Source organism: Gracilinanus agilis, chromosome 1, assembly GCF_016433145.1.
Source record: "Gracilinanus agilis isolate LMUSP501 chromosome 1, AgileGrace, whole genome shotgun sequence".
In the NCBI taxonomy this organism is placed as follows: Eukaryota; Metazoa; Chordata; class Mammalia; order Didelphimorphia; family Didelphidae; genus Gracilinanus; species Gracilinanus agilis.
The window spans coordinates 784,248,687-784,263,002 of record NC_058130.1 but is presented as its reverse complement, the minus strand read 5'-3'; the positions used below and the strand labels follow the sequence as shown (position 1 = coordinate 784,263,002).

Below are 14,316 nucleotides of genomic sequence, written 5' to 3'. Positions count from 1 at the left end.
ACACGAGTGGCAACCAGATGCCTGCCCTGCTGGGCCCCTCCCAGCTCCGAGACGGTCCCTGCCAGCGAGGTTACTGCCCTTGGAAGCCTGGTTCATCCTTCAAGGCGCAACTCCATGTCACCGCCTTCATGAGCCTTCCCTGATCCCCTCCCTAACCCCCTTTTTCCCATCTGAGCCTCTTTCGTACAGAGTTCTATTTTCTTTGGGATTTTTCTGTTTGTTTTAAACCCTGGCCTTGAATTAATCCTGTGCTTGGCTCTAAGGCAGAAGAATGGTCTGGGCTAGGCAATGGGGGTGAAGTGGCTTGGCCAGGGTCACCCAGCTGGGCAGTGTCTGGGCCTGGCTCTCCACCCCGAGCCGCCCGCTGCCCCTTCCCCTCGTGCTTACGCATGTCCCCCTCTCCCCAGGGCCTGAGCGGAGCTCTCCCTGCCTCCCCCTCCCGCAGGCTCCCTCCCGGCCCCGGGCCTGGGGCTCACCTGGAGCAACGTTTCCGACCTCCAGATCTCCTGGGAGGCGGGGTCTGCGTTCACCGAGGGCTGGTGAGAAATGTGCCGCTTCAGCAGGCTCGTGTGGTGCAGCCCGTACGAGGAGAAAGGCACCGCGGGGGTCCTGCGGACAGAAGCCCACAGAAGCGGACGCTCGGTCTTGCTCGGGGGCCAGCACCACCTCTTCTTCCCAGAACAAAGGGAACTGGGCGAGGTGCCCTCCGGAGCCCCCTGCTCTGGTCCAGCCTTTTCCAGATGGCCAGAAGGGACTGGTCACTCTGGCCCCACCAGAAGCCCCTGGCTTGCCACATGGGCAAGCACTTGCCTCGGCCTCGGTCAGAAGACCAGTGTGTGGTCAACGAACCAGCGCCTCGCTGTCCGAGCTGTCCTGGGGCCTGGCCCTCTTCCCCACAGCCTCCCTAGGCCCTGCCCCATTCTCGTGGGACACGTGACACACGCATGGCCAGGGATGAAGGTCTAAGCGAGGGGCCTAGACTGGGGGGACGGGCATTACCCCAGGCGGATGTGCCAGCCAGAAAGGGGACGTGTGTGCACAGACATCCAAGGGGGCAGCCAAATCCCCCACATCCCAGTTCAGGCCCCGTCCTCTGCTCCAGACCACCCTTCGGAGCCCCACGAGTGGGCCTCTCTCTAGCCTCCAATGTCCCTCCCCTTCTCTCCTGTGATTCACCAGCCCAGCCTGCGAGGCTCCCCCTTTCCCACACCCTCTGTGGGATGTCAGGGGTGACCCCACCTTTTTTTCCTTCCAGGTGGGGATCAGGGCCCTCCCCCTTGGAGTGTGAAGGGTGGGGAGAACCAGGCCTTAGCTGTGTGTGGGTCTGACTTTGTATCGTAGCTCCCAGCACGGGGCAGGCCTTAATTATGGCCGTGGAGGGAGGTTTAACTGTGGGAGGAAGAGTGGTTACGGCATGGAGCCGTCTGAGGGTCTAACAGCAGATGTGAACTGTGAGAAACAGCCAGACTGAGGGACAAAGAGACCGACAGAGAACTCACGAAATACAAGTGTGGGGCACGTGGGTCTAGGAGGGTAGGAACAGCCTGGCACCTCCTCCTCAGAGAAGAAACGGCCTGAGGCAGCCTTGGACAAAAGGAATGTCCAGGCCACACGGGGCATCTCCCATAGCCCAGCTCCAAGGGGGATCGCAGGGCCAGAAGGACGGAGCTGGGATAAAGCCACTGGCAGCGATCCTGCTGCCTGTCTAGAATGCTGGCTCTGAGCAAAAGAGCTGAGGGCGCTTGGGGTCGGCCCCCCTCAATCGCTGACCTCAGACACTCCCCCCTAACAAGCGGGAGAGCAGTCCTGAGGCAGCGTCTCCCATGGGCTGGGGGGTACTTGGCCCTGGACAGGCAGAAACTTCCTCCCCAAAACCCCCAAACACTAGCTCCTGCCTTTGGGGAACTTAACATTCCACAGTGGGGGCTAGTGTGCATGCGCATGGGAGGGTGGGCACTACTTGGACAGGGGGACACCCCATGGAGGTACTGCCAGAGATGAGGGAGAGCCTGGGAGGTGGGGGGCTGGCTGGGGTACTGGCAGAGTCCTGGGTCACGTGCTGCCAGAGGCAGGGCAGGCCAGCCTAGTGCAGGCTTATGAGGGTGACTAGAGAGGTGTTCTCTGACCCCGCTGCACCCCTCAGGAGCACAGGAGACGGGCAGCTGCTGACCCTGGATGTCTCCAAGCCAGCCCTGGGGCCGACTAGACTCCTGTGGGTTTGTGGCCGAGCTTCCTGGCAGCCAGAGAGCATGTGGGAAATCAGAACATTCCATCCACGGTGAGCCCCTAAAAGGCCAGAGGATGCCCAAGAGTGGACAGTCTTGCAGGCCAGGACAGGGGACAAGAGCACAGACATTCAGCCCCAAAAGGGGGGCCCCAGGACATGTCTGGCACCAGGAGCCTCACCTGGGAGTGGGAGAAGGGATGGAGCACCCCAGGGTGCTCGAAGGGGGAGGGACGACATTGCCTTCTGTGGGTAAGAACCACGTCAGGTAGCGGTCCACCAGGATGAAATAGGCACAGTCGGAAGTTCGGACATGAACTGACATCGGAAAGCTCTGGAAGACAAAGGGGCCTTTGTTATGGCTCCTGCCCCAGCCAGTGGGCCAGGAAGCGGGGTGAGGCCTGGGGGATGGGGCAGGAATGTCACCTCTCGCCACTGTGGCCCATGTGAGGGGGGGGTCATGTGTCCCCAACTTCCCTCCTCTCATCTCTGACCAAGTCTGTCCAGTGAAGCCTAAGGGTACCTGTCTGACCTCTCCTGCATGAGACGGGCTACTAGCCGTCAGGGATGGCCACTGAGCACCCCCACACCCCAAAAAGCTGTTCATGCTTAGTCTTTCCCCCCACAATTTCAGACTTGGCCTTTAGCCTTCTCCCCACCAACCTTTGGGCCCAACCCCAATGCCCAGAGGAAGAGCAGACACAACCCCAGAGCCAGCAGCTTGGCTGATTTTTCATCTCTCAGGGTGAGGGGAAGGAGTCACCCCGGGCCAGTGTGAGGACCACCAGGGGCTCCCCAGACCCGCTTCTCCCAGAAGAGATGAATTACTCAGAGAGGAAAGCAGGGGGCAGGGGTGTCACCTTACAGAGCAACTGCGACCCCACCCCACCCCTGTGTCCTTTTTGGGGCTCTGGGGCTGCTCTCTAAGGACTCAGGGAGTGCTCCAGAGGCCCCAACAGGCTCTTCCCTAGCACCAGTCACAGCCCATCAGGAAGTCCCGTTGCCTCCCTCCCTTCTCCTCTCCTGGCTCCTACCCACCTCCAAAGCCCTGTACTTAACCTCTAGCTACAGCACTACAGCACCCCCAGGCTCCGCACCTGCCCAGCCTGGCCACCCAAGCCATGGTCCTAAAGCTCAAGTCGCAGCATGGCCCTCCCTGCTGCCTCTGGGGTCTTCTCTTGGGCAGCCCCAACCTGCTTTCCCACCCTTGGGACACAGAGTGCCCCCAAAGGCCCAGCTCCTGTTCTGATCTTGTTGTTCCTTGTAGCTAACCTCATCTCCCCGCTCCCAGCCTTTGCCATGGTCGGCCTCCCCACTCAGAATGCCCTCAATTTTCAGAGCCCCTCATTCCCTCCTGGCTCCATAGTGTATGCCTGTATCTGCCCCAATCTCAGCACCTACCTCCAAAGCCCCCCACAGCCCAACCCCAACAAAGCCAAACTCTGTTCTCTTCCCTCACCCTCCTGCCTCTGTACAGCCAAGTCCTCTGCACCCAGCCCCCAGTGGCACCACACACCCACCACCCCCAAGGGCCTGTACTGTACTCATCCTTCATCGACCCAGAGGACCCTCAAGCCAGTCTGTCTGTGCCCCCTGATTGCTCTCAGGCCCCTCCTATACCCACGCCTCCTACCCCTGTAGCAGTCTATCACTAAGGGCTGAGCACCGGGGGTGAAGTGACTTGCTTCAGCAAGACCTGAACCCAGAACCTACCCCCACCCCTCACCCCAGTGCCCTGGCAGGGTGACCCCCCCTGGGGCTGAAGAAGTAAGTAGCCCAGTCTCAGGATGCTCAGAAACACTACCCTGACACCCCTTGGGCTAACCAGCACCCCCATTCCTTGGGTCTCATCAGCCCCTACCCTGCCTCCCCCGCTCAGGGCCAGCTGGTCATACCCTCTGCGTGATGAGGCTCAGGGCGAAGAAGAACATGTAATACTCGAACGGGTATGAGGTGGGCGTCAAGGACAAAGGCGCACATAGGCCCCAGGAGAAGCCAGTGGGCACCCCCTCCTGCCCAACCATCCCCCACCCCACCCCAGGCTTGGAAAGGATACTGAGGGCCAAGTGCAGGCCCTGGCCGCCCGCGGGGGGGAACTGGATCTTGTTATGGTACAGTGGACACTCCGGGAGGACCCGCTCCTGGATGCAGGCTCTCACGGGCTCCTGAAAGAGAGGGGGGTCAATGAGGCCAAGTTCACCCTAAGCCCTGGCCACACCACACACAAAGCCCCAGGGCCTGACGAGACTGTGCTGCCCTGTGTGAGCTGCCTCTCCAGTAGGGGGCACATCCACAGCCTCCCTCGTAGAAGGCTGTGCCAGGAGAGGCAGGCACAGTGGGGATGAAGGGCATTTTCCAGCTGTAGAGAACAGGACGAGAGTGGGACATGCTCACAAACCGAAGCTGGGGTCAGGCTGAAAGGGCCGTGAATGCCAGAGTAAGGAATGGGGATGTCCTTCCCTGGGCAATGAGGAAGCACTGAAGGCTTTTCAGCAAAGAGAGACGTGACGGCCACAGGAATAGCTTGGGGTAACACAGCTGAACTCATACCATTTACTCCTGCTTCGCCCACAAACACAGGCACCTCTCCCACCCATTCTGGCCAAGTGTGATTATTGCAGAGCATGAGGGAGTCTCTCAGGCCTCCACTGTGACTCCATCGTGTTGGTGTGGAAGGCCGGCCAGAAGAGGGCCCCATCTCAAAGCGTGTGCCCACCTGACCACGGTGTGTACGGAGACTGCCCAGGTACTTACAGGAAGGTAGGACACAGGAAAATCATACTTGTAGTCCTCAGCCTGGAGCTTGTACACCAGCTTCATCATCGGCCCACTGTATAAGGAACCAAAGGAAACAGCATGAGCAGATCCCAGACCCAGAGGGAGACCCAGACGAACCTTGGGCTCTTGTGGGGCCGAATCAGGTCACCCATGGCCGGGGCTGCAGAAAATCCACTTGCCTGGGGTCTAGAAACTCCATTGCAATACTGTATTCGATGGGGTTCACTCTTCCCTGCAGGCACCGGAGGTTCCAGCCAACCAGGATGCCATCCAAACTGCCAAAAATACTTTCTACAAGCCATGGGAAAATGTAGTGCAGCTCCTGAGGTGGGAAAGGCAAGAGTTCACTGAGAGGAAGGAGCAGCATTTAAAACAGAAATGCCCGAGGGGAGGAGGGGGTGTCATTGACTCTTGGGTTCACCTAACCTTACTTTGCAGCAGGGACCACCGTAGGCAAAAGGGTCTGAGCTCAGAGCTCTGGCTTGAGCCCCTCCAACAGCCAAGGCGGCCAGTCACTTTGGATTAATTTTGAATTTGGCCTTGACAGATCTCTCCTGCATCCGTGTGCGTCTTTTTCTAGCTTGTGTGGCCAGGCTAGAGCCCTCCACTATCCTGGGAAATCCTCTTGGATTACTGAGTGTTCTCATTCCGCACAGCATGGACCAGTGAACAGTGAGCCTCCAAGCTGGGAAGCCTGGGTCGTACCCACTCCCACTGGGAGGGCCAGGCAGCCCTCAGGGAAGCCTACAGGGCCAGGTACCCAGGGCTGCTGGGAGACCCAAGGGGAGCCTGTGCCCCCATGACATCACGGCCCTGACTGGGGACGGCGTCCCCACACCACAGGAATGCCAAGAGGCTGCGTTGTTTTTTAATGCAAATCTAACAAGTCTGGAAAATAAGCATCAGGGAGTCTTCGAAGATCTTACATCGGGCTGCCAGCATCCCTGCTGTAATTCATGGACCTGAACCCTGGGATGTGGAGGGCTCCTCCAACAAGAGGCCCTCGGAGCAGAGAGCACACACGCATACCCATGTGTACCCACAGGACCCACACACAGGAGCACATGTACACAAGCAGGTCTGCAGCTACCTTGGCTGGGAAGTCGTCGATCACCTTGACCAGATCGTGGCAGCGCTGGGTGAAGGGCTTGTTCACACAATCCGCTTTCAGACTCGCCTGGCAAAGAGACCACAGTGTCAGAGCTGGGCCCCACCAACTCTGTTGGAAGGGCAGAAGGGCATGAGTACCCAGGGAGGCCCGGGGCCTTTCAAAACATCTGGTCAATGGACACTGAGTGGGGCCATCTGCCCTTCGCCCCATCCCCTATGTGTGCCGATGCTTGAGCAAGCAAGTTGGAGGCAAGCTCTGTCTCAGCCTCCCATTTTCTGGCCAAGGACCTCTCTGCAGAGACAAAACCTAGCAGGGGGCTTTGTGCACAGGATCTGGGTCAGATCCCGCCCTCACAGCACTTAGCCTAGGTGGTAACCCTGGTCTCAATTTCCTCCTTTATAATATAAAGCAAGAGGCAGGAATTGACAGTCTCCAAGCTCCTTCCTTGCCCTCACTCTAGGATATGCCTGGATGAGAAAGGGCCCTCCCAGAGCCGAGGACTTTTTTCTGCCCCAGTAACTCAGACAGACCCTGTGCTAAGACCAGCACAGAAAATGCAAGGAAGGTACCCACAGAACTTCCAAATTCTCACAAGAAGGAAACATGGGACAGCATGGAAAGAATGGCAACCCCTCAGGACAAGTCAGAAAGCCTGGTCAAATCTTCCCCTCTGACAGTGCTCCCCCAAGCCCTCCTCCTCAGGAAAACAAGGCAGGAAGACTAGATGAATGCCAACATTCCTTCCAATTCAAATCCAATAAGACCTATGTTCTGGATGACAATACTCAGGCCCCAGAGCCCAAGAAGGCTGCTCTCTGGGGCCACCCAAAAGCCTTGGCTTCTCAATCCTTTGAGATGTCCTGGGAAGGGCTGGGGAAGGAGACAGAACGGTCCTGTTAGCCTAGTCCTGGGGCTCCTACCTGCCCCTCCCTGGAGGATGGACAGCAAATTACTAGGAGGTAGAGCTGGTCAGTGGAGGCAGTCCCTTCGTCGACATACTCAGGAGGGAACCAGGCCTCCAAGAGGGTTAGCAACTCCAGCACAGACATTGTGACACCAAAATCCAGTTTCCCTTCTTCCAAGTCATACTCTGTTGCAGTTCAAACTGCTCCCTAAGACACCCTCAAGATTTCAAGCATCCCATCACCCCTGATGTAGACCAAGGCCTCTCTCTAACTCAGCACACAGTCCTTGGAAGCAAACATTTGTTAGGGGGCAGCCAGCCTGGGCAGGTGCTCAGAGCGCAAACAGGCAGGGGGTCCCTGGGCCTGGCTCAAAACCCCACCAGCTTGGTAAAACCTGCTACCCACTGCTGCAGCCCTCAAGATCCCAGGGTCACCTTTGCACTAGGATGAATCAGAGCATCTCTCTCCCCTTTTCTCTTCTGAGAAAACAAAAGGAAGTGGCTGGCTTCTCAGGCCAGGCCTTCCCTTTCTCTTCATCTCTAAGGCCCTCTCACTTGACCAAACTCAGAGGCCAGGAGTGCTTGGGGACTAGAAAGCAACTTAAACCCAATACTGTAGCTGATTCTCTCCCCAGACCTATGAAGAGCTAGGGCAAGGACTATGCTAATTCCGATTTTATACAGGAGGAGACTGAGGGCCCAGATTACTATAACTAATAAGTAGCAGGACCAAATCTGCTGCCTCCTGGCCCAAAGGTTCCTTCTGCTCCACCACACTACCTTCTACTAAATCCCTGGATACCAGAAAACCAGAGGATGTGAATCACAAGGAACTGGTGCACTTTGGAGCACATGGCTAGTTAGACAAGTGTGGTGTAGTAGAAAGAGTCCTGGGCCTAGGGCTGGAGGAGTCAGGTTCAGAGCCTGGCTCTTCGGCTCTTCCACCTGGGTGGCCTCTGTGTCCAGGGTTCAACGGGATTAGTGACTTCCAACTCTAAAGCTGGGATCTTACATTACTCAGCATCGTGTATTGTGCTGCTGGAAGTTTGTAAGAATGTGTACCCATTGGCTTGACAGAGCCTCACAGAATCCTACAAGTGAGCAACAAGGGCCCATCTTGAAAATGAGTCAATGGAGTCTTGGAGGGGGGCTCCCCAGCTCCAGTCAAGTCATCCCAGCTCAGGGGTCCTTTGTGATGTCCCATCACCACCTACAAGACCCCTTCCCTCAAGGGCTTACTTACTAGTAAGAAGCTTGGTGGCTGCACGTGGGGAAGAGCCATAACAACTTCCCGAGGAGAGTCTAAAACTTCTGTCTTCTTAGGGGAGTACTGTGGGAAATCAAGAGAGGCAGGAGAGATTAGAAGATAATAGTAAAAGGAAGCAATGAAAGAGCAAATCTCAACTCGGCAGAACCTCCCAACAACCAGGAGACCTTTTATCCCTATTTTACAGATAAGGAAACAGAGGCAGACAGCTGGGCTGACTTAGCTAGAAAGTGCCTGAGGCTGGATCTGAACTGATGTCTCCACTGTGCTCCAGCCAGCTATCTCTCCCCTCAATCCTGTTAGAAGGCTGTCACTCCTTTACTTTTCTCTTTATGTCCTCAGAAGCTGGCACAATGCCTGACACATAACAGACATTTAATAAATGTGATTGTGACTGATTGCCAAATGGCATTAGTCATGAAAACCCAGCTTTAGGCACAACTACATCATGAGAGTAGGGGTGGGAGGTCAAGGTCACAGGGAGAGGGCAAACACACAGGAGCCTCCCCTAGCTCCAACCCTATACCTGCCCACTAATAACTCTTCAGTTGAAAGCCTTGTCTCCTCTTTTATCCAAAAAAAAGAGGCCATTTGCCACCAGTTCCCTCTCCTTCCAGGCCCCTTCTTCCTCATATAAAACTTCCCTCCATGCTATGGCAACCCCCCCCCACACACACACCCCAATATACAACTCCCTGCTTTTCTCAGTCTCTGATAAAGAAGTGGTTCTTCCTTCTCTTCAAGGCCAACCTAAGGGACTGCAAGGGCAGCAGTTACTGGACAAAGGAAACTGGAAAAGGCAGAGGTTCAGAGCAAAATTCTGTTTGGGCTATAAAGAGAAGAAAAGGGCAAACCACTACAGCATCTCTGCCAAGAAAACCCCAAATGGGATCAGGAGTTGGACATGACTGAAAACTAGATGGACTGACAAGAAAAAAAGTCATTCAGGGAGGGCATGTGGGCAGTCTTCAGGTCTCTGAAGGCAGATCAAACTGATTTTGCATGGCTTCAGGGAGCAGGATGAGACACTAAGGTAGATGTTGCAGATGTGGGCTCAACAGAAAGAAAAGCTTCGAATCTAAGCTGCCCCAGAAAATGTCAAGAAGTATCCATCAGTGAACATCTTCAAATAGACTCACAGCTCTGATTGCTGGAGATCCCTGTTTCAAGTGGGGGCCCTCAGAGAGCACTTTTACCTCCATGAGTCTATGCTGCTGGGAATACTGGGACAAGGATCTATCCCAGTTTACAGAAGACCATGAGGTCTGGCTCCACAATTCTCAACATTATCTTTGACCCAGAGCTAGCTCCCCTCCACTGCCATTAACATATCACTCTTCTCCAGGGCCTGAATGCACCTATTATATTTCTCCTCCAGGTTCATCCCTCATCATGGAACTGGCTGAAGTTTTTCTAGCTAGGGAGCAGGGAAGACCCTGACCAGAAGGGGTCCAGAAGCTATAGCTAAGTGTGGCTGAGCAAAGGCCAACACAGTGCTGAGCCTAGGAGATGGACAGACAGAAGTACCTGAATGCTGAGTTGCTGCTACCAGAATCAACAGGGTTCGAAGGAGAGGCGAAGTCTAAGACTAAGTAGAAGAGCCAGATACCAAGGGACCAAAGAGGGATGTGAATTTAGTTTAACAATAAAGGTAATCTGGACCACTAGTGGGTGAAGGCTGGACTTTAGGCTGCCACATACAAGGCTTAGCCTTTCAGCTACCCTACTCCCTCCCCACCTCCCCATCCCACTAAGGAACTTCAGACAGACCCATTTCCCATGGCTGCAGGGCTATCAGTGGGTCTCTAAAGGGTAGAAAAGGGATAGAATTGTGAATCAAAAATCTGCCTTTGCAAATTCAATCCATCATTCAAAACCTAGTTCAAATATCACATGTCCCACGGGGACTTCAGTCTTTCATCTAACCCATCCCCTGTGGTCTCCTTCTCCATGAGCTCTGAATGGCTGATCTTATTAATACATGCCCTTACACTCACTTATGTCCACATCTCATCCCTTCCTACTAAGATAGGAAGGCCTTTGCCATCTCCCTCCTGGCCCAGCATGGGGCCTTTCACAAAGCTTATTTAACAATCACTCAATTTATGAAAAAGCAGTAGTGATCTGGTAGCTCCTCCACAGATGTCCTCCCTCAATATACTAGGTCATCATGTGTGGAAGTGACCTTACAACCTCACAACAGTACCAGGTCCTACACGACCTGCCTGGCTAAATGGCCTTTGAAAAGACTCCTCTTAACTCCCAGAGAGGCTGTCCAGGTCCACAGCAACCCATGAAGACCTACCCACAGCATCAGGGAGAAAGGGAGGAGCCACACTAGAAAATGCCAGATTTTTGGAAATGTTTACAAAGGGCTCCTTCCAGATTTTAGAAGCTGCCAGTCTGGGGACTACAACTGTACCTGCCCTACTTCTACAGCGTGGGCAGTAGTAATATGGCTCAACATAGCCACAGAAGGCCTGGGGCTTCAAGATTTGAAGGCAGGTTGGATGAAAAGATCCCCAAGATCCCTTCTAGTCCTAAGGCTGCCATGAACAGTCAGTCAATATATAGCTCAGTCCACTCATGCCCAGAGGGAGGGCTCAGGGCTTTTGAGCCCTCCCCTTCCCCCCCCCCCAGGGTCTCAGCAGGGAGCTGTTAAAGCTGTTCTGTGGTGATTAGGGAGGACCCAACATCCTTCTAGAAGCTCACTCTTCCTTTCTTCAACATAATTGACTGACAGGTGACCCTTACAGCTTTGAGTCTACCAACCAGTCTAAGGAGGCTCTGATCATTAAGAATGGTCAGGCCCAGCAGGCAGAACCCAGATCTGGGAAAGCAAGGGGGTTTTGAAGGATTCATTCCAACTGTGACTGCTGGGGAGAGTGAGACACCCTAAGGGGCCACACAGGCAGTTTATTTCCAAGGATGGCTTCTGAGCGAGATGGCTTGGGAATTCTGGGGGATGGGGGGGGTTGTTGGGGTTCATGGGGCATTCTGGTCCCCAGGGAATACAGGAGATAACATTTGTGCCTCTCATAAGCAAAAGAGCAAAGGCCCTTCAGGAATAGTTGACCTCATGCCCCCCAAAAGGGGTGCAGCGGGGTCATGGTCCTTAAAGATTGAAGGAATAAGGAGTGGGGGGGGGGGAGGCTCCTCACAGGTAGGTGAAGTCATGGCTCCACCTGGAATGAGGGCGGGGTCCTTGTCTCAGGACTGGAGGGGGGGATCATTGCCCCTACGAATTGGGGAAATAAGGGGGGAGGGTTTCAGACTCTTGGGGACGGGGATCACATCCAGCCCTGGAATGAAGAAGTCATGGCCCGCCTCAGAGGGTAGAGGTTTCAGGCTCCTCACAATGGAAGTCATGGTCCACTCCAGCCTTCCTCCATGTCTCAGAACTGGGGTGAAGGGGTTCGGAAGCCCTAATAAGAGAAGACCCTAGGGAATGGGGGCGGGCTGACCGCCTAGAAAGGGGGCTCGGGTGCCTCACAGTAGGGGCTCAGGAGTCGCCCCCTCGGAATGAAGGGGGTGTGACCGCTCAGAATGAGGGCGGGGGCCCCCACCTCAGGAGTGGGGGTGAGGAGTCGTGGGCCGTCAGAACGGGGGACCCTGGGAGGACCCTCAGACCGAGGCTCGGGCTCCAGGCTGGCTCACCTGCAGGCCCAGCTGCCGGGGCCTCTTTGCCGCCAGTCCCAGCCGCCATCCCAAGAAGCCCGGGTCGCCGTCGCTGGCGCTGGCGTCGGCACTGGCGTCATCATCCTGCGCGTCAGACTCCGCCCCTCGTGGTGGCGGGAAGAGAACGCAGGTCTCACACTGAGTCTGCGCCAGTGAAGAGCGCATGCGCAAACGACGGCTCCGGCTCGCGTGGGGCTTCTCGCTCTGCCTCCGCCCTCTCCCACCTCAGGCTTGCGCAACGGCGCACAGCTTGCGGGCGGGAACCGGGAAAGGGGCTCAGTGTCTTCTCCAGCCTACTTGTAGTGGTTTCCGAGCTCCGGGACGCGGAGCTAGGGCGGAGCTGCTATTCTGAAGCGGGCCTCGCCGCGATTTCTTCCCCTACCCAGAAATTAGCCTTCACCGAGTCCTCCCCCGCCTACCTCATAGGACGGGCTCTGGGAGGAGTCAGTGAAACAATAAAGGGGTGGGGCGGAGCGGAGCTGGGGGTGGGGCTTAGCCTGGCTTGCAAAGCCCGCATCCGTTCCTCTGCTCCTCCTCATCCCACATTCTCCTCCTGCCCCCTCCAGTCTCCATGCCTTTGCTCCAGCCTTGTTCATGCCCACTCTGGGGGAGCCTGTAAAAGGTGTTAAGGTTACGAAGTGTCTGGCGCCACGGGAAGAGCCAAGTGTTTTGACAAATGCGAAACAGCCTGGGGCAGAAGAAATGACACAGCTGCCAGATGTCAGATCTGGGACTCCCTAGGAGCCCCCCCCCCGCCCCCATTCCAGTAGGACACAGCACCCTCCCCAGGTCCGGCAGCCTCTCCCTCCCTAATCTCTCAGACCTCTCGACCTGGACCTCTCCTTTGTCTCAGTTCAAGAAGGAAATGGGAAATCCAGTGTTTGACAGCCGGGCCCAGATGAATGGTAGTGGGAGCAGATGGGCTGGACCTGTGAGTGCATTAAGGTGCTTTCCGAGCTCCTGGAAGTGGGCTGTTATCTCTTCTGTGGCCCCGGCCGCCTCAGGGATTAGACTTGGAAGCCTTAGGGAAGAAACGTTCCCTTTCCTCATCTTATCCCTCACCCATCATAACAGTACCTGAGAGGGATATTTTCTAGGACTACATGGTAGCTAGCGATTGAAATTCTCCAGAGGCCCAGGTACCTCTCTGGATGCTTCTTGGGACCTCGTTATCCGGCTCTTCCCTTTAACATCCCAAAACAGCTCTAAATGGTCACTAGCTAATTAGGAGGTGGTTCCTCAAAACTCCCAACCCCTCCCCAAACTATAGAGAACGCAGGTTGCTTAGGCAAGAAAATTCTTGGCTCACTTTTCCATGAACCAAAGACATTCCTAAAGAAAATGCAAAGAGCAGCAAATTGTTCTGGGGACCCAGACACAGGAACTCTCCCTAATCCACACCCCTTATATAGAAATGAATATAGTACGAAAAATAAATTCTCACAGGAGCAATAAATGTTTGTAAATTGATTCATGAATAGAAAGTAGAGCTAGGAATGAAAATGTTTTGAGGGGCTACTGTGTGTCAGGCTAGTCTGTGCTTTATAAATATTCTCTCGCCCAGGCCTTCAGAAGCAGGAGTTACTAGTCTCTCCACTTCGCAAAAGCAGAAACCTAGGCAGACAGAGATTAAGTGACTTGCCCAGGGGGTGGGGTTTTGTACTGACTAAGTTCAGACCATCCTTCAAGACTGCCCTCTCATCTTTTTTCAATCTCGATTCATTTAAGCCCCATGCAGACATTAAGGTGCAAGAGAAATGCTGGCTGCTATTATTCAGTCTGCCACTTTTCCTCTGCACCCTCTAGGTAGTGAGTTCCCCGTCGGGGAAATGCCCAAGCCAAGGTGAACAGGCCCTGGTCTGGGATGCTGCAGAGCAGATTGCTGGCCAGGCTTTTTCCCAGGGACGCCAGCCCTGGTGCGCCTTAGTCTTCCTATTCTCAGCACCTGGCCTCATGATAAGTGCTCAAGAGCTTGCTTCTGAATGGATATCTGCGGATGGGCTGCGGGACTGGGTAGGAGCTCTACTAGACTGCTCGCACAGACGTGCTAGTGGCTGGAAGGAAAGTCTTTGCTCAGGCAGAGAGAACAGGGAGGCAGGCCCAGGGGCTGGAGGCGGGCCTTTGAGAGATTGACGCAAGACTAGCAGTCGCTAAGGGGCGGGGCCGGGTGAGGGGGCGGGGCCTCCCCAAGACGGACGCTGTCTAAGGCCTCTGGGGACTGAGCTTCTACGATTCTAGCGCTTTCTGACGGTCTCTAGGGGGCGGGACATCTATGTGACTGACGCGGTCTAACTCTTTGAGAGGCGGGGTTTAGACTGGAGGCGGGACCTCCCCCGTGACGGGTTTGGGGGGCG

At 55.4% G+C, this 14,316-nt stretch overlaps 1 protein-coding gene across 3 annotated transcripts in view; it reads right to left on the bottom strand.

Annotated features, from left to right (window-relative positions):
• SMPD4 (sphingomyelin phosphodiesterase 4) overlaps positions 1 to 8,314 on the bottom strand; it is a 34,277-nt gene extending 25,963 nt beyond the window's left edge. The window contains exons 1-8 of one of the 3 annotated variants that reach the window (XM_044658918.1): positions 8,261 to 8,314; positions 6,093 to 6,179; positions 5,182 to 5,324; positions 4,979 to 5,054; positions 4,279 to 4,389; positions 4,120 to 4,170; positions 2,407 to 2,558; positions 477 to 609 (exon numbers count right to left, since the gene is read on the bottom strand). In XM_044658918.1, coding sequence (XP_044514853.1) covers positions 477 to 609; positions 2,407 to 2,558; positions 4,120 to 4,170; positions 4,279 to 4,389; positions 4,979 to 5,054; positions 5,182 to 5,324; positions 6,093 to 6,179; positions 8,261 to 8,299 — 792 coding nt within the window. In that variant the 5' untranslated portion in view covers positions 8,300 to 8,314. The remainder of the gene's footprint in view (positions 1 to 476; positions 610 to 2,406; positions 2,559 to 4,119; positions 4,171 to 4,278; positions 4,390 to 4,978; positions 5,055 to 5,181; positions 5,325 to 6,092; positions 6,180 to 8,260) is intronic. The other 2 variants (XM_044658917.1, XM_044658919.1) reach the window with 2 other exon arrangements.
• Between the last annotated feature and the right edge of the window lie 6,002 nt (positions 8,315 to 14,316).